Below are 18,577 nucleotides of genomic sequence, written 5' to 3'. Positions count from 1 at the left end.
CGCGACGCCTCCTGAAGGAAGCGATACCCGGGGGATGCTGAGGGCTAGCGGGGCTCTCCGGGTGCTGTCGCGATACAGAAAATATCGCGCCACTCGCGGCGGGGGGGGTCGAGTCCCGTTCTATCGCGACAGAACGTCGCGGAACCTCCCGGTGGCGTCGCTTGCCGCCGCGTTTCCATGGCGACAACGGGGGCGCGGCAGGGGGCGTGGCCAGATGGGCTATGGCGGTTTCTCATTGGTCCGTGGGCGGTGGCCTCGGCGTTTCCCCGCCCCTTTGCTGATCGCCCGGCCGCTAGGGGGCGCCGTGCGCGGAGCGGGGAGCGTGAGGGGAATGGAGCTGCGCGGGGCTCCCGGTGAGGGAGGCGTGAGGGAAAAGGGGGGTCCCAGAGGGTTTCTGAGGGGTAAATGGGGGTCCTGAGGGGTAAATGGGGGTCCCGAGGGGTCCTGAGGGGAGAATGGGGGTCCCGAGGGGAAAATGGGGTTCCCCGGCGGGGGAGCGTGAGGGGAATGGAGCTGCGCGGGGCTCCCGGTGAGGGAGGCGTGAGGGAAAAGGGGGGTCCTGAGGGGTAAATGGGGGTCCTGAGGGGAAAACGGGGATCCTGAGGGGAAAATGAGGGTCCCAGAGGGTTTCTGAGGGGAAAACGGGGGTCCTGAGGGGAAAACGGGGGTCTTGTATTGTGGGAGGAGGTCGTGAGGGGGCAGAGGGTGTGAGTGAGGAGAAAATGGGGGTGCTGAGGGGAGTGGGGCTGAGGGGGGGTTTGGGGGGCTGAGGGGAAAGTGGGGTTCTTTTTGGGGGTGCACTGGGGGATGTGAAGGGAAAATGGGGGTCCCTGGGCTGAGGGGGGAAAGTGAGGGGGTAAGCAGGTGGTTCCCGGGCCAGGGGCAATGGGGAGGCTGAGGGGAAGGAGAGAGGAACAGATGGGAGGGAATGTGAGGGGAATTTGGGGGTCCCTGGGTTTGGGGGAGTGACTTGAGGGGGGTCGTGAGGGGACACGGGGGTGTCACAACTGGGGGGTCCCGAGGGAGCAGCTGAGAACATTCAGGTGATTCCCAGATCGGGATGGGGTTTCAGGGGGGTTGGTCCTGAGGAGAAATTGGAGTCCTGAGGGTTTGCGGGGGAATTCAGGGCAAATCTCAGCGTTGGGGGATGGTGGGTTTTGGGGCTGGGGGGGACATGGGGTCCCTGGCGGAGGGGACAGTGGGGACTGAGGTGCTGCAACCCCACCGCGATCCCAAAGCTCCCCCAGATCCTGTCAGGAGAAGGAAAAAGCGCAAAAAGGACAAAAAACCCAAACCGCCCCCAAGGTGAGGGGGGGGCAGCGGGGCCGTGACCCCCCCGTGACCCTTCCCCAGGGTGGGGGGTGACACACGAGCAGAGCCCCCTTCAGGGAGGGGGACATTCCAGGCCTCCCCTCCCCCTACAGGGTTATTTTTAACCCCGCGGGGCCAGGGGGCCTTGAGGTCATTTCTATTTTGGGGGGGTGATGGCCCAGCATGCCCCGCACCTGCCCCCCCTCGGCCTGGTGGGGCTCTAGGACCTCCCAGTGTTCCCTCGGGACCATTCCCGGCTCCTTGGCCTTTGTGGGACCACCCTGGGACCCCCCAGCATGGGGGAGACCCCCGAAGGGACCAGGTACTGGGGAGGGGGGCAAACAGGAGACCCCGAAGGGGCTAAATGTGGGGAGGGGGCAGTGAGAGACCCCAAAGGGACCAAATATGGGGAGGGGGTGGCAAACAGGAGACCCCAAAGGGGCTAATTATGGGGAGGGGGCAATGGGAGGCCCCAGAGGGACCAGATATTTGGGGTGGTGGGACAAATACTGGATCCACTGGGACCTGGAGGTTGGTGGCCCAGCCACGGGGGGGTCCCAGCCTGGCTGTGCCCCCCCAGGACCCCCAGCCCCCCCGGCGAGGTGTCCCCAGACCCTCCCCTGCCACTGCCACCGCTGTCCGAGGCGCTGCTGGGCTCCGACGAGGGGGAGCAGGAGGATCCTCGGGATTACTGCAAAGGTGGGAACACCCCGCTCCTTCTGGGGGTGTCCGGGGGGTGTCCCCAATCCCCGGGGTGACAATCCCCCTCCCCAGGGGGATATTACCCTGTTCGGATCGGGGACCTTTTCCACGGTCGCTACCACGTGGTTCGCAAGCTGGGCTGGGGACATTTCTCCACCGTGTGGCTCTGCTGGGACCTCCGGTGAGTGTGGGGACACCCGGGGGGGCTCCTGGGGGGCCGGGGGGGCTCCCCTGGAATTCTGGGGGGGCTCCCCTGTGGCTTTCGGCTGCCCCGGGCAGGAGGAAACGTTTCGTGGCGCTGAAGGTGGTGAAAAGTGCTCCTCAGTACACCGAGACGGCCCTGGATGAGATCAAGCTGCTGAAATGTGTGAGTGCCCCCCGCCCCCCAAAACGGGACCCCCAAATCCACCCCCATAACCCCCCCCCGCGCCCCCCCAGGTCCGGGATTCCGACCCCAGCGACCCCAACCGGGAGAACATCGTGCAGCTCATCGATGACTTCAAGATTTCGGGGGTCAACGGTGTTCGTATCCTTTTGGGGAGGTCCTGGGGGGTTCTGGGGAGGGGGTACCCCGATTTCTCACCCTGTGGGGGTGTCCCGGGGGTCTGGGGGCTCCTTGACTGCCCCCCCCAGATGTTTGCATGGTGCTGGAGGTGCTGGGGCACCAACTGCTGCGCTGGATCATCAAATCCAACTACCAGGGGCTGCCCCTGCCCTGCGTCAAGAGCATCGTCAGGCAGGTGAGGGGAGTTCTGGGTGTCCCCAAATCTCTCTGTGACCCCAAATGTGCTGCCCAGAGCCTCCCAGATCCCCGTGGGAACCCCAAGCATCTCCCAAATCCCCTGAATTTCCCTGTGGACCCTCCAAATCCCCATGTGGACCCTGTATCACCTTTCCCCACACACCGCCAGCCCCCCAGTATCCTCCCCCATTCTCATGGGATCCCCAAACAGCCCCCAAATCCCCCGAATATCCATCCCAGATCCACGTGGGAACCCCAAATCCCCCAAATCTCGCTGTAGGGACTGCTCCAGATCCCCATATTCCACACCCAAACCCCCCAAAATCCCCACAGGAACCCCAAACAGCTCCCAGATTCCCCAAATATCCCTCCCAGATCCACGTAGGAACCCCAAATCCCCCAAATCTCCCTGTAGGGACTCTTCCAGATCCTCATATTCCCCACCCAAACCCCCAAAATCCCCACAGGAGGGGGGGTTTGCTGCCTGCCCCACCCCTCGGTGTGCCCCTCCTACTTTGGGGTGCCTCCCTGTTATTTAGGGTGTCCTCCCCATGATTTGGGGTGCCCCCCCGTGATTTGGGGTGTCCCATACAGGTGCTGGAAGGCCTGGATTACCTGCACACCAAGTGCAAGATCATCCACACCGACATCAAACCCGAGAACGTGCTGCTCTGTGTCCAGGAACCTTTCCTGAGGCACCTGGCGGCCGAGGCTGCGCGCTGGGCACGGGGGGACAGCCCCCCCCGCAGTGCAGGTACCCCAAAATCCATCCTGGGAGTGCAGGGACACCCCAAAATCCCCTCCAGGGACCCCCACACCTGGGCGGGGGGGTCTGTGCTGAGCCCCCCTCGTGTCCTGTCTGTCCACAGTGAGCTCAGCACCTCAGGAGGAACCAGTGAGTGACAGGGTGGCATTGCACGTGTGTGTGCTCACCTGGGTGGGTGTGTGTGCTCACCTGGGTGGGTGTGTGTGCTCACCTGAGTGTGTGTGTGTGCTCACCTGTGTGTGTGTGTGCTCACCTGTGTGTGTGTGTGCTCACCTGAGTGTGTGTGTGTGCTCACCTGAGTGTGTGTGTGCTCACCTGGGTGGGTGTGTGCTCACCTGGGTGGGTGTGTGCTCACCTGAGTGTGCATGCTTACCTGTGTGTCCGTGCTCACCTGGGTGTGTTCACCTGTGCATCCTTGCACACCTGTGCGTGCTCACCTGTGTGTGTTCTCACACCCCTGTGTGCTCTCACACCTTTGCATGCTCACCTGGCCCTGCACACCTGTGTGCCCTCACCTCCCAAAATCAAAATCCCCCAATACCGGAAGCCCCCAAAACCGAGGAAATTCCCCCAAAATCAATCCCTTCCTCCCCAAGATTGGCTGTCCCGGCCCCCTCTCGATCCCGAGACCCTCAAAATCGAGGAAATTCCCCCAAAATCAATGCCCCCCCCCCCCAGGAGCGGCTGTCGCGGGCACAGCGGAGGCGACGGCGGCGGCGACAGCGGCGACAGCGACACCTCCTGGCGCAGCGCCTGCGGGACCTGGAGCAGCTCCGCGACACCCGCGGTGGCACGGGGACCTCCAGCGACCCCGGTCAGTGCGGGGGGACATCGCAGGGACATCGGGGGCCCTGGGGAGGACATTGAGGGGCTCTGGGGACCCGCATCGACCCCCGGCAGGGGTCTAGGGGGACATCGAGGGTGTCTCGGGACACGGGAAGGGGAAGAGAGGGACCCCAGGGGGGAGTTTTGTGACATCTGGAGAGGGGGACAGGAGGATTGGGGTCTCCAGGGTGGGTTTGGGGTCCTGGGAGAGGAGGACCCCAAAGAACGATTTGGGAGGACACTGGGGATGGGTTTGGGGACCCTGGAGGTGGTTTTGGGGACCCAGCCAGGTGGGTTTGGGGGTCCCTGGCAGCTGATTTTGGGGGTCCCATGAGGGTTGGGGGTTCCCCCCTTTAACCAGCGAAGGGGTCTGGAAATGGGTGGGAGGTTGAGGAACACCTAGGGCATTTTGGGGTGGAACTGGGGGGTCTCAGGGTCTCTTTCCTCCCGCAGAAGCCCCCCCAGACCCCCAGGAGGAGCTCGGGGGGAGCCCCCCGAGCGGAGCCTCATCCTCGGGGGTGCACACGCTGCCGGCTGGGGGGTCCAGCGATGGACTCTCGGGGGGCTCCTGTGCTTCCAGGGGAGGCACAGCACCCCCCCGGCGCCCCCCCAGCCCCAGCTCGGCCTCCGACTCCCTGTTCACCCCAACCTCCAGCTCCCTCATTTCGGGGTGCTCCGAGGGGCTCCCCACCCCCCTCGGTCAGCAGGGGGGCACTGGGAGGGAGAGGGGGGTGATTTGGGGGGGTCTGGAGGGGCAATTTGGGGTCTGGAAGGGGGTATTTGGGAGTGGCGGGGGCTCTTGGGGGCATTTGGGGTTGGGGGAGGGTCTGGAGGGATAATTTGGGGTCCAGAAGGGAAATTGGGGTTGGGGGTTGGATTGGGAGGGGGCGGCTGGGGTTGGGGGGGGTCTAGAGGGGCAGTTTGGGGTCTGGAGGGGGAATTGGGGAGGGAATTAGGGGGCATTTAGGGTTGGGGGGTCTGGAGGAGCAATTCAGGGTCTGCTGAGGGTCTGAAGGCAGTGGGGGCTGTGGGGTGGGACTGGGGGGTCCTGGGGGTCAGTGTGGGGACAGGGGGTACCCAGGTGTGCCCCCGACGTCCCCATTGCCCCCTCCCAGGTGAGGGGGGGCTGCCGGGGGGGCAGGAGAACCCCCTGGACCCTCGCTCTGCCCCACGGCTGCGCATCAAGATCGCTGACCTGGGCAACGGCTGCTGGGTGGTGAGGGGCTGGGGAGACTGGGAGGGACTGGGGAGAACTGGGGGAGCACTGGGAGGGACTGAGGGGACACTGGGGGTGGTAGGGACACAGTTTGGGGGATCTGGGGTTGAATTTTTGGTGGTTTTGCTGCAGTTTGGGGTGGCAGAAAGGGGTTGGGGTTGTAGGGGATTTGGAGGGGATTGGGGAGATTGGGAGGTGTGGGGAGGGTTTGGGTGGGCTGTGTGGGTCTGGGGGTGTTTGGGGGGTGCTGTGGGGGTCTCGGGGTGCCCCCCAGGCAGGATTAACCCCTTTTTCCCCTCCCAGCACAAACACTTCACCGAGGACATCCAGACTCGGCAGTACCGGGCGCTGGAGGTGCTGCTGGGGGCAGGCTATGGCCCCCCTGCCGACATCTGGAGCACGGCCTGCATGGTGAGGAGGGGCTGCTGAGGGACCCCCGGGTGAGGAGGGGCTGCTGAGGGACCCCCGGGTTGAGGGGGGACGCCCCCAGGACCCCCAAACCCCCCCAGGACCCCCAAAGCCCGCTGTCCCCGCAGGCGTTCGAGCTGGCCACAGGCGATTACCTGTTCGAGCCGCACTCGGGGGAGGATTACAGCCGTGATGAGGGTGGGTGTGACCGGGGCGTGGCCTGGGCGTGGCATCGGGGTGTGGCAGGGGCGTGGTCAAGGGGGCGTGGCCTCAGTGGGAGGGACGTGGACAGCAATAGGGGGCCAGTGGGTGTGGTCTTGACTGGGGTGAGGTCTCCAACAGCCAATAGAGTTGAGCTATAGCCAAGGAGGCGTGGCCTCTCCAAGGGCGTGGGGTTCAAACAAGTGGGCGTGGTCTGGGTTAAGGGGCGTGGCCAAACCCATGTGGGTGGAGCCCACAAAGGGGCGTGGCCAATGATGTATGGGTGTGACAAAGGCAATGTCCCCATGGGGGGACAGGTGACACAAAAGGGGTGGAGCCATCGGGGTGGGCGTGGCCGGAGGCGGTGGGAGGGGCTAAAAGGGGCGTGTCCCCCCAGACCACATTGCCCACGTGATCGAGCTGCTGGGGGAGATCCCGCGGCACGTGGCCTTGGGGGGGCGCTACTCCCGGGAGTTCTTCAACAGGAAAGGTGAGGGCGGGGCCGCTGGGCGTGGCCAGGGCTGGGTGTGGTCAGTGGGCGTGGCCATTTTAGGTGTGACAGGGCGGGGTCCGATGGGGGCGGGGTGAAATGCTGGGTGTGGCAGGGGAAGGACCCCAGGTGTGGGTGGAGCTGGGGTTATGCAAATGAAGGGGTTCCACATGGGGCGTGGCCAAGGGGAAGGGGGTGTGGCTCTGGGGCTCAGCTGGGTCATGGGATGGGGAAGGGGTGGGGTTTGCCCCCCATGGCCCCACCCACGAGGGGAGGAGCATGTCCTGACCACACCCCTCACCCCCAATGGGCGTGTCCACCCTGACCCCACCCACCCCACGATCAGGGCGTGTCCTTCCCCACCCCCTCCCCTGCCTGGCTGTGTCTGTGACCCACGGACGGCGTGTCCCGCCGGCCCCGCCCTGACCCCGCCCCTCCCCAGGTGAGCTGCGGCACATCCGGCACCTGCGGCCGTGGGGGTTGCGGGCCGTGCTGCAGGAGAAGTACGAGTGGCCCCGCGGCGCCGCCGCCGCCTTCGCCCGCTTCCTGCGGCCCATGCTGGCCTTCGAGCCCGAGCGCCGCGCCACCGCCCGCCAGTGCCTGCAGCACCCCTGGCTCCGCCCCTAGCCCCGCCCCTGACACACCCAGTGCCACGCCCACCGCCCCGCCCCCCGCCTCAATAAACCACGGGCACTGGGGGGGTCACGCTGGTCCTGGGGTGTTTATTGGGGTCGTGGGAGGTGTTGGGAGTCCCCGGGGTGTATTGTGGTCCTGGGGGTGTCCTGGAAGTGGTGTGGGGTCCCAAGGGTCTGTGGTGGTCCTCGGGGTGTCCTGGAAGTGGTGTGGGGTCCCGACAGTCTGTGGTGGTCCTGGGGGTGTCCTGGAATTGTTTTGGGGTCCTAGGGGTGTCCTAGATGTGTTCTGGGGTCCCAGAGGTGCGTGGTGGTCCTGTGGGGATGTCCTGGGGATGTTCTGGAAGTGTTTTGGGGTCCCAGGGGTATGTGGTGGTCCTGAGAGGAATCCCTGGGGTATCCTGGAATTGTTTTGGGGTCCTAGTGGTGCCCTGGAATTGCTTTGGGGTCCTAGGGAGGTGCATCGTGGTCCTAGGTGGGTGCTACAAGCCTTTTGGGGTCCCAGGGGTGCACTGTGGTCCTGTGGGTGTTTTGTGGTCCTGGGGTGTTCTGGGGGAATCCTGGAAGTGTTTTGGGGTCCTGGGAGTTGTGCTGTGGTCCTGGGGGTGTCCCAGGGGTATTTTGGGGTCCCATGGGGAATCCTGGAGGTGTTTGGGGTGGTCCTGGGGATGTTGTGGTGCCCTATGAGTGGAACAGATCCCTTGAGTGTCTCGTGGTCCTGTGGGGGTCCTGGAGGTGTTTCGGGGTTTGGGGGGTTTGTTGTGTCCCTAGAGGTGTCCTGGAAGTGTTTTGGGGTCCTGGGGGTGTCCTGTGAACGTCCTGGTGAGTTTTGGGGTGCTGAGGGTGTCCCAAGGGTGTCCTGGCATGTGTTTTGGGGTCTTGGGGGTGTCTTGTGTCCCTGGAGGTGTCCTGGGGATGTCTCAGGTATGTCCTGGAACCGTTTTGGGGTCCTGGGGGGGGCCTTGTGTCCCTGGGAGTGTCCCTTGGGGTGTCCCTGGGGGTGTCCCAAGGGTGTCCTGGCATGTGTTGGGGTCCTGGGGGTGTCCCTGGGGGTGTCCTGGTGCTGCTGGGGTCCCGGGGCTCCGCTCAGTGTCCGGTCAGTGTCCGAGTGTCCGGCTCAGGCGCGGGGCAGGTGGGAGATGATGCTCTGCACAGCCCCCGAGGTGGTGCCCTGCCCCCCGATGTCAGGGGTGTGCGTCTGGGGGAGGAGCCAGGTGAGGGCGGGGCTCGAGGCCACGCCCTTTGGGACAGGTGAGGACAGGTAAAGCCAGGTGAGGGCGGGGCTTACCCGGGGGTCGTCCAGCGAGGCCAACACGGCCTGGCGGATGGTGGAGGCGTGGTTGTGCAGCCTGGGGGTGGGGCAAGGACGGGCCACGCCCACATCAGCCACGCCCACATCAGCCCCACCCCCCCGAGGCCCCACCCCCTCCCCAGCCCCTCCCATGGGGAAGCTCCACCCCTTCCTAGGCCACACCCCTTATTGTGACACCACACCCCCTTAAGCCCCACCCTTTTTTGAGACCACGCCCAGCCCCTCCCATGGGCTCTCCACCCCTGCCCCGCCCAGCCCTGCCCCACCCACCCCAGGCTTCACTCCCTGCCCCTCCCCAGGTGTTCCCAGCCCCGCCCCTCCAGGCCCCGCCCCCTGCCCCGCCCACCGCAGGTGATCCAGCATCATGCAGGCAGCCAGCAGTGCAGCCGTGGGGTTGGCGATGTTCCTGTTGGCGATGCTCTTGCCGGTGTTGCGAGTGGCCTGGGCGGGACATGGGGACACGGCCGGTCAGGACATCCCCTGACCCCCTCAGGACATCCCCTGACCCCCCCCCGGACACCCTTGACCCTCTCAGGACATCCCCTGACCACCCCAGGACACCCCTGACCCCTCCAGGACACCCCCTGACCCCCCCAGGACATCCCCTCACCCCCTCTAGGACACCCCTGACCCCTCAGGACATCCCCTGACCCCCTCTAGGACATCCCTGACCCCTCCAGGACATCCCCTGACCCCCTCAGGACACCCCCTGACCCCCCAGGACACCCCCTGACCTCCTCAGGACATCCCTGACCCCCCATGGACCCCAAACTCCCCAGTGCCCCCAGACCCACAGTCTCAAACATGGTGCAGCCATGGCCATAGTTGGCACCAGGGGTGAGGCCTGACCCCTCCCCAGTGCTCCCAGTGCCCTCCTGGTGCCCATCCCAGCATCCCAAACCCCCCCAGGACCCCCCAAATCCCCCCAAATCCCCCCCAGACCCACAGTCTCAAACACAGCGTAGTCATGGCCGCAGTTAGCCCCGGGCACCAGGCCAGGCCCCCCGACCAGTGCTCCCAGTGGCCATCCCAGTGTCCCAGCCCCCCATCCCAGTGTCCCAAACCCCCCCAGAGCCCCCCAAAAGCCCCCCAGACCCACTGTCTCAAACACAGCGTAGTCGTGGCCGTAGTTAGCCCCGGGCACCAGGCCAGGCCCCCCGACCAGCCCGGCGCAGACGTTGTTGACGATGTTCCCGTAGAGATTTGGCATCACCATCACGTCAAACTGCTGCGGCCGCGACACCAGCTGGGCACGAGGGGTTAACTGGGGTTACTGGGAGCACTGGGGAGCTGGGAACAGGGAACTGGGAGCTGGGAATTGGGGAGGGGCTGACCTGCATGGTGGTGTTGTCCACGATCATGCTGCGGAAGGTGATCTCGGGGTACTCGGCTGCCACTTCCTGGCAGCACTGCAGGAACAGCCCGTCCCCCAGCTTCCTGGAGGGAAATGGGGGGGTTCAGTGGGGTTGAGCCCCCCAAAAAATCCCTGGGGTCATCCCTGGGACCCCCAAAAAATCAGAGATAGCCCTGGGATCATCCCCAGCTGTCCCCCAGTTTCATGTGGGGAAAGGGGATTGAATGGGATTGAGCTGCAGAAAATCCAAAATATCCCTTGGGTCATCCCTGGGACCCCCAAAAAATCTGGGATACCCCTGGGATTCCCACAGGTCTCCCCCAAAATTCCCTCCAGGCACACCCTGGCTAACTGAAACACCCTCCAGGCCCCCAAAACATCCTCTAGGACCCCCAAACCATCCCCAGGACTCCCCAGACTCCCTCCAGGCTCCCCAAAACACCCTCCAGACTCCCCCAAACCTCTTCCATGCCTCCCAAATCCCTTCCAGACTCTCCAAACTCCCTCCAGGTCCCCCAAACCATCCCCAGGACCCCTCAAATCCCCTCCAGACTCCCCCAAACCCCCTCCAGGACCCCCAAACACCCCCCAAATGACCCCGAGGACCCCCGAAACCACCCCAGACTCCTCCAAACCCCCTCCAGTCTCACCCAAACCCCCTCCAGGACTCCCCAAACCCCCCAGACTCCCCAAACCACCCTCAGGACTCCCCAAACCCCTCAGGTACCCCCAAATCCCCCTCCAGGAGCCCCCAGACCCCTCCAGGACTCCCCAAACCCCCGCCAGACTCCCCCTAACCACCTCCAGGACTCCCCAAACCACCCCCAGGACCCCCCAAACCTCCCCAGACTCCCCAAACTCCCTCCAGACTCCCACAAACCCCTAGACTCCCCCAAACCACCTCCAGGACCCCCAAACAACCCTCAGGACCCCCCCAAACCCCCTCAGGACCCCCCAAACCCCCTCTGGGACCCCCAAACCCCGCTCCCTACATGATGTTGGCCTTGTGCACGGCGGTGACGCTGCGCCGGGCGGCAGCTCGAGCCAAACCGAAGGCGTAGTGAGCGATTCGGCGTGAGCGTCCGGCTGTGATGATCTTCAGGCTCTCCACCACCCCAGCCACGCTCTGCGGGGGAAAAAACGGGCGTGGCAGGGGCGTGGCATTGTCCCCAAGGGTGTGGCAGGGGCGTGGTCCCAAAATTCGGGGGGATTTTGGAGGTTTCCAGGTGCTTTTGGTTGTCTCAAAGCTGATTTAGAGTGTCCCGGGGCAGTTTGAAGTTGAATTTGGGGGTCCTGGGGTGTTTTTGGTGGTATCAAAGTCGATTTTTGGGGATCCCAAGGGGATTTTGGTGGTCCCCAAGTTAAATTTTGGGGATTTCAGGGAAATTTTGGTCATTCTGGGGTCAATTTTGGTGATCCTGGGCTTGATTTTGGTGGTCCCAAGATCAGTTTTTTGGGTTCCAGGGTGATTTTGGTGGTCCTGGGGTTGATTTTGGTGATCCCAAGGTCAATTTTGGGGTTCCCATGGCTGGACTTTAACCCAATTCCCTTCTTGAGCCTTTCCTGCTGCTTTTTTGGTCTCTCCTGCTGCAGTTTGGGGTGTTTTTGGGGGGTTTTGGTGCTTTCCTCATGCTCCAGGGAGCTGTACTTGCTCTTAGTGTTTTTTGGGGGTGTTTGGAGTGTTTTTTGGGGGTTTTAGGTTGTTTTTTGGGTGGTTTTGGGTTGTTTTTTTGGGGTTTTTGCACCTACCTCGTGCTCCAGGGAGCTGTACATGCCCTTGCTGGTTTTTGGGTGGTTTTTTGGGTGTTTTTGGGTTGGTTTTTTGGGGATTTTTGCACCCACCTCGTGCTCCAGGGAGCTGTACTCGCCCTCAGTGTTCTCCCTGACGATGAGGATGTCGATGTCTCTGTGCCGAGTCTCCACCCCAGGCAAGCTCTGGCAGTGGATCACGTTGGCATAGAGATCCAGGCTGGTCCTGCGGCCCCAAAAATATGCAAATCGACCCCAAAACATCCAAATCGACCTCCAAATTACCCAAATCGACCTCAAAATGACTCAAATCGACCTCAAAATGACCTAAATCGACCTCAAAATGACCCAAATCAACCCCAAACCATCCAAACTGACCTCAAAATGATCGAAATCATCCTCAAAATGACCCAAATTCACCACAAAATGTCCCAAATTGACCTTAAAATTACCCAAATCAATGTCAAAATGACCCAAATTCACCACAAAATGTCCCAAATTGACCTCAAAATGACCCAAATCAACCCCCAAAACATCCAAAGTGACCTCAAAATTCCCCAAATTCACCACAAAATGACCAAAATCGACCTCAAAATTACCCAAATTCACCTCAAAATGACTCCAATTGACCTCAAAATGACGCAAATCGACCCCAAAACATCCAAATCAACCCTCAAAACATCCAAACTGACCTCAAAATTACCCATATTGACCTCAAAATGACCTAAATTGACCTCAAAATTCCTAAAATTCACCTCAAACTTACCCCAATTCACCTAAAAATGACCCAAATTGACCTTAAAATGACCTACATCGACCTCAAGATGACCCAAATCAACCCCCAAAACATCCAAACTGACCTCAAAACTCCCCAAATCCACCTCAAAACTCCCCAAATCCACCTCAACACTCCCCAAATCCACCTCAAAACTCCCCAAATCCTCCCGGCGCTCACCTGATGAGGTTGTTCCTGGATTTGTGGCTGGGGGGAAGGTTGTGGTTGGTCTCGATGTTACCTGAGTGGGACGAAAACCGAGATCAGACCCCGATTACGGGAATTTTGGGGATTTCAGGGAGGATTTTCGGGGGAATTTGGGGATTCCCTGACCCTTGAGCGCCACGCCGTTGCGCCGGATGGCCATGATGGCGTTCTGCACCTCGTCCTCGGGAGCCTCCGAGCTCACCCGCACCTCCTCGAAGTCCACGGGGACACAGGCGTGCCTGGGGGGGTCACAGCCGTCCCTCAGTGTCCCCTCAGTGTCCCCCAGACCCGCGGGGGTCCCCAAAAAGGGCAGGGGGGTGTCCCTGACCCACCTGAACACCTCCTTGACGTGCAGCATCAGCTCGGGGCCGATGCCGTCGCCGGGGATCATGGTCACCGTGTGCCGCCCGCCGTACTTGGCCGGGGGGGGCTGGGGGCACGGGGGGGTCAGATTTGGGGGGTCCCGACCCCCCTGGAGCCCCTCCTCCTGTGCCCAACCCCCTCCTGCCCCAACCTTCCCCATTCCGGGATTTCCTGCCTGGAATTCGACCTCCCCCCGGTGATTTTTGGGATCCCCCGGCTGGTTTTTGGGGTCTTCCCAGTGATTTTTGGGGCTCCCCCATCATTTCTGGGACCCCCTTGGTGATTTTTGGGGCTTCCCCATTGTTTCTGGGACAATCTGGGTGGTTTTTGGGGTCCTCCCAGTGATTTTTGGGATCCCCTGGGTGGTTTTTGGGGTCCTCCCCGTGATTTTTGGGACCACCTGATGCTGTTTTAGGACCCCCTGGGTGGTTTTAGGGTCCTCCCAATGATTTTTGGGGCTCCCAGTTGCTTCTGGGACCCCCCGGGTGGTTTTTGGGGTCCTCCCAGTGATTTTCAGGATCCCCTGATGCTGTTTTGGGATCCCCTGAGTGATTTTCGGGGTCCTCCCTGTGATATTTGGGGCTCCCCCATTATTGCTGGGACCCCCTTGGTGATTTTTGGGGCTCCCCTCATTGTTTCTGGGACAATCTGGGTGTTTCTTGGGGTCCTCTCAGTGCTTTTTGGGACCCCCCGATGCTGTTTTGGGACCCCTTGCTGATTTTTGGGGCTCCCCCATCATTTGTGGGACACCCTGGGGTAGTTTTTGGGGTCCCCCCCAATGGGTTTTGTGCCCCCCACTGATTATCGGAACCCCCCTGGTGATTTTGGGATTCCCCCGATGGTTTTTGGGGTTTTTTTGGGGTTTTTTGGGGGTTTTTTTGGGGTACTCACGATGCTGCGTTGCTGCAGGAGGGAAGAAAACGACACAATTAACGACAAACCCATTTGTGGGGAGGGGTCGGGACCCCCAAAATCCCCCTTCAAACAACCCCAAACCCCACCCAGGACCCCTCTAGAGCCCCCCACCCCAAAATGTGGGGCTGGGAGACTCCCCAGTTCAGGGGGGTCTCCCCAAAACCTCCCCAAAAGGGGTTGGGGACCCCCAGCCTCAGGTGTTTGGGGTGTTTTGGGGTGTTTTGGGGTATTTTGGGGTATTTGGGGGTGTTTTGGGGGGTTTTGGGGTGTTTTGGGGGGTTCGGGACTCACGGGGGGGAGGTGCAGCCGCTCGGCATCATGGGAAATCGCAGCCTGTGGAATCCACACCTGGTGGAGGAGGGGTGAGGGGTGAGGAGACCCCCAAAGGAACCCCAAAAAAACCCCAAATCCCCCCCAGGATTGCCCCCCGAAAAAGGACCCAAGCCGTCCAGGGACCCCCGAGCCCTGCGAGGATCCCAAAGCCCCTCCCCAAATCAACCCAGGGACTCCCCCACGGTCCAGGAGCTCTCCCCGAACGCCTCATTAAGACAAAAACCGTAATTAAATTTAAATAATTAAACTCGGCATTGATCCAGGGGTCACTCGAGGTCACTCCCCCCCCACATCTCCCCATTCCGCGACCCCTGACTCCCCCTGCGCGACCCCGCCAATGGTTCCGCCCAAGCCCCGCCCCTCCCGGAAATATCAACCAATCACAACGCGAAGCTCAGCCCAGTCCCGCCCACCCGGCGAGCCGCAGCCAATCAGCATTGGCGGGTCAGCACCACACCCCCTCGGGAACCAATCAGAGCTCGGTCCGCCGCTCTCCGCTGCCCCCCCGCGCGGCCTGCCGCCCCGCCCCGCCGCGCGCGCCAGCCAATCAGCCAATGACGGGCCGCCGGTGCGGCGGGAACGGGCGGGGAGCGGCGGGGAGCGGCAGGGGCGGGGCTCCCGGTGCAGCGGGCCGGGCTCTGGCCGGTCACTCACCGCGTGCGGCCGCAGCGCCGCCCGGATCAGCCGCCTTCGCGCCGCCGTCAGCGCCGCCGCCATGATGCTCCCCCCGCCGGCCCGAACTCTCGCGAGATCTCGGCGCCGCCCACGCGAGGCGATAGGGCGATAAGCTCGAAGTCTCGTGAGAGTTGCCGCCCGGTGCCTCCCTCACGCCGCGGCGGCCATTTTGTGCCTGGGCGGGGCGGCGGCGCGAGGCCTCACCGAGCGGGGCGGGAAAGGCGCTGCCGCCCGCGCCGCTTTGGTCTGGGATCGGTGTCACCCGAGCGCGGAGCTCTTTCCCTAACCGCGCTTCGTTTTTAGAGCGAAAAAAATCAATTGATAACGGGAGCGGAGAGCCGCGGCCACCGCCCCACGGCCGTCGCTATGGCAACGGGGAGACTGCGCATGCGCCGGGGCGTGGCCGCGGCTCCGCCTCCTGTTCCTCCGCCGCCATTTTACCCTCGTTAGCCACGCCCCTTTTCTCATTGGCCACGCCCCTATTCATCCTAGCCCCGCCCACCGCCTCCACCGCGAGCCACGTCTCGCACGGGCCGCGCGGCTCGCTCGCTCCCCATTGGTCGGTGGGCGCGCGGGTGCCCCGCCCCGGCCTTCCCATTGGCTGTTCGCGCCGGCGGGCGACGCTGATTGGTTTGTGGGCGCGAGGGCGGGCTGAGGGCGGAGCGCGCGGCCGATCATGGCGCTGCCGCTGCTGCTGCTGCTGCTGGCGGCGAGCGGCGCTGCCGGTAACGGGGGAACGGCGGTTCCGTGAGGGGAACGGCGGCTTGGGAGGGAGTTCCGGGGCCGGGGAGCGGTGCTGCAGTGTGTGTGGGCCGGGAGGGTCCTGTGGAGGCGGCGGGGTCGCGGCCTGTGAGGGCCGTGAGGGGCTCCGTGAGGGCCCTGAGGGCTCTGTGAGGGCTGAGGGGACCGGCAGTCCCGTGAGGGATTTCCCGCGGCCGGTGAGGCTTTCCGTGAGGGATATCAGGAGGCTTGGGGAACCACTGGGGGTCTCAGGCATTGAGGGTCTCTGGGCGGCTCGCTGAGGGATGACCCGCCGCCCCCTGCCCAGGCGAGCCCTGCCCCGAGCCCACCATCGCCCCCTCCTACTACACCACCTCGGACGCCGTCATCGCCTCCGAGAGCGTCTTCGTGGTGGAGATCTCGCTGGTCTGCAAGAACGGCGCCCAGGTGAGACCCCCGCGGGTGGGGAGGGGGCGTGAGGGACCCCAGAGCCTTGCCGGTGACCCCCCTGAGCGCCCCTTCCCCGCAGAACGTGGCTCTGTACGCCGATGTGAACGGCAAGCAGTTCCCGGTGACCCGCGGGCAGGATGTCGGCAGGTACCAGGTGAGGCTGGGGAGCTCGGGTGAGGGGATTTGGGGTTGATTTGGGGTTGTTTTGGGGGGTTTGGGGTTGATTTGGGGGGCTCAGGGGAGAGGGGGGTCCTTTGGAAGATTTAATAGGGTTGAGCTGTGGGGTCCAGGTGGGTTTGGGGGATGGATTTTGGGGAAATCCAGGTGGATGAGGAGTTCCTGGGAGGATTCTGAGGGGCTGAGGGGAGTTTTGGGGAAGGTTTTTGGGGGTCTCAGGTGGGTGGGGGGATATGAAGGGCCTTTTGGGCAGCTCTGGGGGGTCTCGGGTGAATCTGGGGAGGGGTCTGGGGGTCCCAAATCCTCCTTTTTTCACCCCCCCAGGTCTCCTGGAGCCTGGAGCACCGCCAGGCCCAGTCAGGCACTTATGAAGTGAAATTCTTCGACGAGGAATCCTACAGCGCCCTGCGCAAGGTGAGGACCCCTCCCCAAATTCGGGGGGCTTCTCAGGACCCCCCAGACCCCCCCTGAACCCCCCAAATCCCTCTGACCCCCCTGACCCCCCAGGCCCAGCGCAACAACGAGGACGTTTCCCGAATCCGACCTCTCTTCACCGTCAACGTCGACCACCGGGTGGGTTTGGGGGGATTTTGGGGAAATCCCCCCGAATTTGGGGGGTTCAGGGGGTCCCTCCTAACTCTGGGGGGGCTGCAGGTGCCACGTGGCGTTTTTGGGGGAAATTGGGGCGATTTGGGGGCGTTGGAGGGTCCTGGGGTTGGATGTGGCTTTGGGAGGTGAGTTTGGGGTGTCCTGGTCATTTTGGGGGGGAAACAGTGGGATTTTGGGGTTTTTAGGGAGGTGACGCTGGGATTTTGGGGCACCCCACGTTTTTAGGGTGAACTCAGGGTGTTTTACAGGGATGACACTGGAATTTTGGGGTTTTTTATAGTTGTGACACAGGGATTTCGGGGTTTCCAAGGGATTTTAGGGTGACAACACTGGGATTTCGGGGAGTCCTGGGGCTTTGAGAAGCCAAACTGAGCTTTTGGGATATCCCAGTGCTTTTTGGGGTGAAAACACTGCGATTTTGGGGGACAGAACTGGGATTTTGGGGGACAGAACTGGGATTTGGAGTTTGTTTTTTTGGGATACTTCGAGAATTTAATAACTCAACACCAAGACATTGGGGTGGATTTTGGGGAGCTGCAGAGCCCTGTGGGATCTGGGGGGTTTTGGGGGATTTGGGGTTCTCTGGTGACCCCAAAATTCCCCGCAGGGCGCCTGGAACGGTCCCTGGGTGTCCACAGAGGTGGTGGCAGCTGCCATCGGCCTGGTGGTGTATTACCTGGCCTTCAGCACCAAGAGCAGCATCCAGGCCTGAAAAACCCCAAAAAAACCCCCAAAAAACCCCAAAAACAACCTTCACAACCTCCCGGGGGTCCTCACCACCCTAAAGCTCCCCCTCCCCATCCCAAAATAACGGGGTGGGGTGGGGAACACCCTCAAGGGGAGTGGTCTCAGTTTTGGGGGAATCCCCGAATTGAGGGGGGGAGTGGAGACCCCAAAATTGGGAGGTTGGGACCCCAACCCCTCCCCAGTTTCCATGGGGGTCCCCAATCCCCCCCTGTACCCCAATAAAGGTGTTTCCCCCCAAATTGGGGGTCTGAGGAGTTTCTGTGTCTCAGTTCCTGGGGGAAATCCCCAAATCCCCATAATTTGGGGAGGGGGCTTCTCCCTGTGGTTTGGAGGGTTTCCCCCCCTCCTGATGACGTCACTCCCACCCTCGATGACGTCACTGCAGGGTGGGGGTCCCCGGGGTGGTTTGGGGGTCCCTCGGGAGGGGGAGGGGGGTGGGGAATCTCCCGAATTTCCCGGAATTTCCTGGAATTCCAAGGCTGTGATTGCCGGGAATTGGGGGGGAGGGGGGGGCAAAGCTCCAAATCCCACCCTCCCCTCCCCCCACCCTGGCAGCGACCCAAATTTGGGGTGGGGGTCCCAGGGGGGTCCCCAACACCCTCAGGGGTCCCACGGGGGTCCCACAGGGGAGTTGGGGTGTTTTTAGGGGGGGAAAAGTCCCTTTAACCCCCAATTCGGGGGTCTCAGGCAGCCGGGGGGGTCCCTTCCCTCCCCCTCCCCAATTTTGGGGGTCTCTCCTTCTTAGGTGACCCCAATAACGAGGGGGGGCTTGCCCCACCCTGGGGGTCCCGGGAATTTGGGGGGGGTGGTCCCTGTCGCCCCTCCCCCAATGGAATACCCGGGGGGGTCTCAGGAATTTGGGGAGGGGTCTCCTCCCCCCCAAATAGACACCCCAGGG

The 18,577-nt window shown here is 62.7% G+C and overlaps 4 protein-coding genes across 11 annotated transcripts in view; 2 read left to right on the top strand and 2 right to left on the bottom strand.

Annotated features, from left to right (window-relative positions):
- The window catches only part of RPL10 (ribosomal protein L10), a 117,718-nt gene that overhangs the window by 43,884 nt on the left and 55,257 nt on the right, over positions 1 to 18,577 (bottom strand). The window lies entirely within an intron of this gene.
- Positions 20 to 7,366, top strand: SRPK3 (SRSF protein kinase 3). Of its 7 annotated transcripts, none has more exons than XM_085046390.1 (16): positions 20 to 353; positions 1,248 to 1,305; positions 1,892 to 2,010; positions 2,086 to 2,194; positions 2,293 to 2,380; positions 2,452 to 2,539; positions 2,647 to 2,753; positions 3,350 to 3,509; positions 3,625 to 3,650; positions 4,200 to 4,335; positions 4,800 to 5,045; positions 5,462 to 5,562; positions 5,866 to 5,973; positions 6,099 to 6,168; positions 6,569 to 6,661; positions 7,104 to 7,366. In XM_085046390.1, exons 1-16 carry the CDS (start codon positions 35 to 37, stop codon positions 7,286 to 7,288), a joined length of 2,013 nt encoding a protein of 670 aa, XP_084902516.1. In that variant the 5' UTR covers positions 20 to 34; the 3' UTR covers positions 7,289 to 7,366. The 7 variants fall into 7 exon arrangements, with proteins under 7 accessions (XP_084902516.1, XP_084902515.1, XP_084902518.1 ...); XM_085046389.1 differs by having other exon boundaries at positions 1,239 to 1,305; XM_085046392.1 differs by having other exon boundaries at positions 163 to 353; positions 2,318 to 2,380.
- Positions 7,364 to 15,365, bottom strand: IDH3G (isocitrate dehydrogenase (NAD(+)) 3 non-catalytic subunit gamma). The gene is made up of 13 exons (XM_085046498.1): positions 14,956 to 15,365; positions 14,260 to 14,316; positions 13,945 to 13,956; positions 13,023 to 13,120; positions 12,817 to 12,929; positions 12,664 to 12,724; positions 11,802 to 11,934; positions 10,952 to 11,085; positions 9,940 to 10,042; positions 9,705 to 9,851; positions 8,952 to 9,046; positions 8,582 to 8,642; positions 7,364 to 8,491 (listed from the first exon to the last, which is right to left on the bottom strand). Exons 1-13 carry the CDS (start codon positions 15,016 to 15,018, stop codon positions 8,411 to 8,413), a joined length of 1,158 nt encoding a protein of 385 aa, XP_084902624.1. The 5' UTR covers positions 15,019 to 15,365; the 3' UTR covers positions 7,364 to 8,410.
- SSR4 (signal sequence receptor subunit 4) lies at positions 15,574 to 17,933 on the top strand. The gene is made up of 6 exons (XM_085046576.1): positions 15,574 to 15,701; positions 16,025 to 16,143; positions 16,226 to 16,300; positions 16,648 to 16,737; positions 16,831 to 16,896; positions 17,540 to 17,933. Exons 1-6 carry the CDS (start codon positions 15,653 to 15,655, stop codon positions 17,642 to 17,644), a joined length of 504 nt encoding a protein of 167 aa, XP_084902702.1. The 5' UTR covers positions 15,574 to 15,652; the 3' UTR covers positions 17,645 to 17,933.

Source organism: Lichenostomus cassidix, unplaced genomic scaffold, assembly GCF_008360975.1.
Source record: "Lichenostomus cassidix isolate B80296 unplaced genomic scaffold, HeHo_3.0 HiC_scaffold_40, whole genome shotgun sequence".
In the NCBI taxonomy this organism is placed as follows: domain Eukaryota; kingdom Metazoa; phylum Chordata; class Aves; order Passeriformes; family Meliphagidae; genus Lichenostomus; species Lichenostomus cassidix.
This window is presented reverse-complemented; position numbering and strand designations above follow the sequence as displayed.

Coding starts and splice junctions, on each gene's coding strand:
- SRPK3 (XM_085046389.1), top strand. CDS start 35: ATGCTGAGGGCTAGCGGGGCTCTCCGGGTGCTGTCGCGATACAGAAAA. Junction 2,540..2,646: donor TTCGGGGGTCAACGGTGTTC/GTATCCTTTTGG, acceptor TGCCCCCCCCAG/ATGTTTGCATGGTGCTGGAG. Junction 6,662..7,103: donor GGAGTTCTTCAACAGGAAAG/GTGAGGGCGGGG, acceptor GCCCCTCCCCAG/GTGAGCTGCGGCACATCCGG.
- IDH3G (XM_085046498.1), bottom strand. CDS start 15,018: ATGGCGGCGGCGCTGACGGCGGCGCGAAGGCGGCTGATCCGGGCGGCG. Junction 11,086..11,801: donor ACAGCTCCCTGGAGCACGAG/GTGGGTGCAAAA, acceptor TTTCCCCCGCAG/AGCGTGGCTGGGGTGGTGGA. Junction 9,047..9,704: donor ACTACGCTGTGTTTGAGACA/GTGGGTCTGGGG, acceptor TGTCCCGCCCAG/GCCACTCGCAACACCGGCAA.
- SSR4 (XM_085046576.1), top strand. CDS start 15,653: ATGGCGCTGCCGCTGCTGCTGCTGCTGCTGGCGGCGAGCGGCGCTGCC. Junction 15,702..16,024: donor GGCGGCGAGCGGCGCTGCCG/GTAACGGGGGAA, acceptor CCCCCTGCCCAG/GCGAGCCCTGCCCCGAGCCC. Junction 16,301..16,647: donor AGGATGTCGGCAGGTACCAG/GTGAGGCTGGGG, acceptor TCACCCCCCCAG/GTCTCCTGGAGCCTGGAGCA.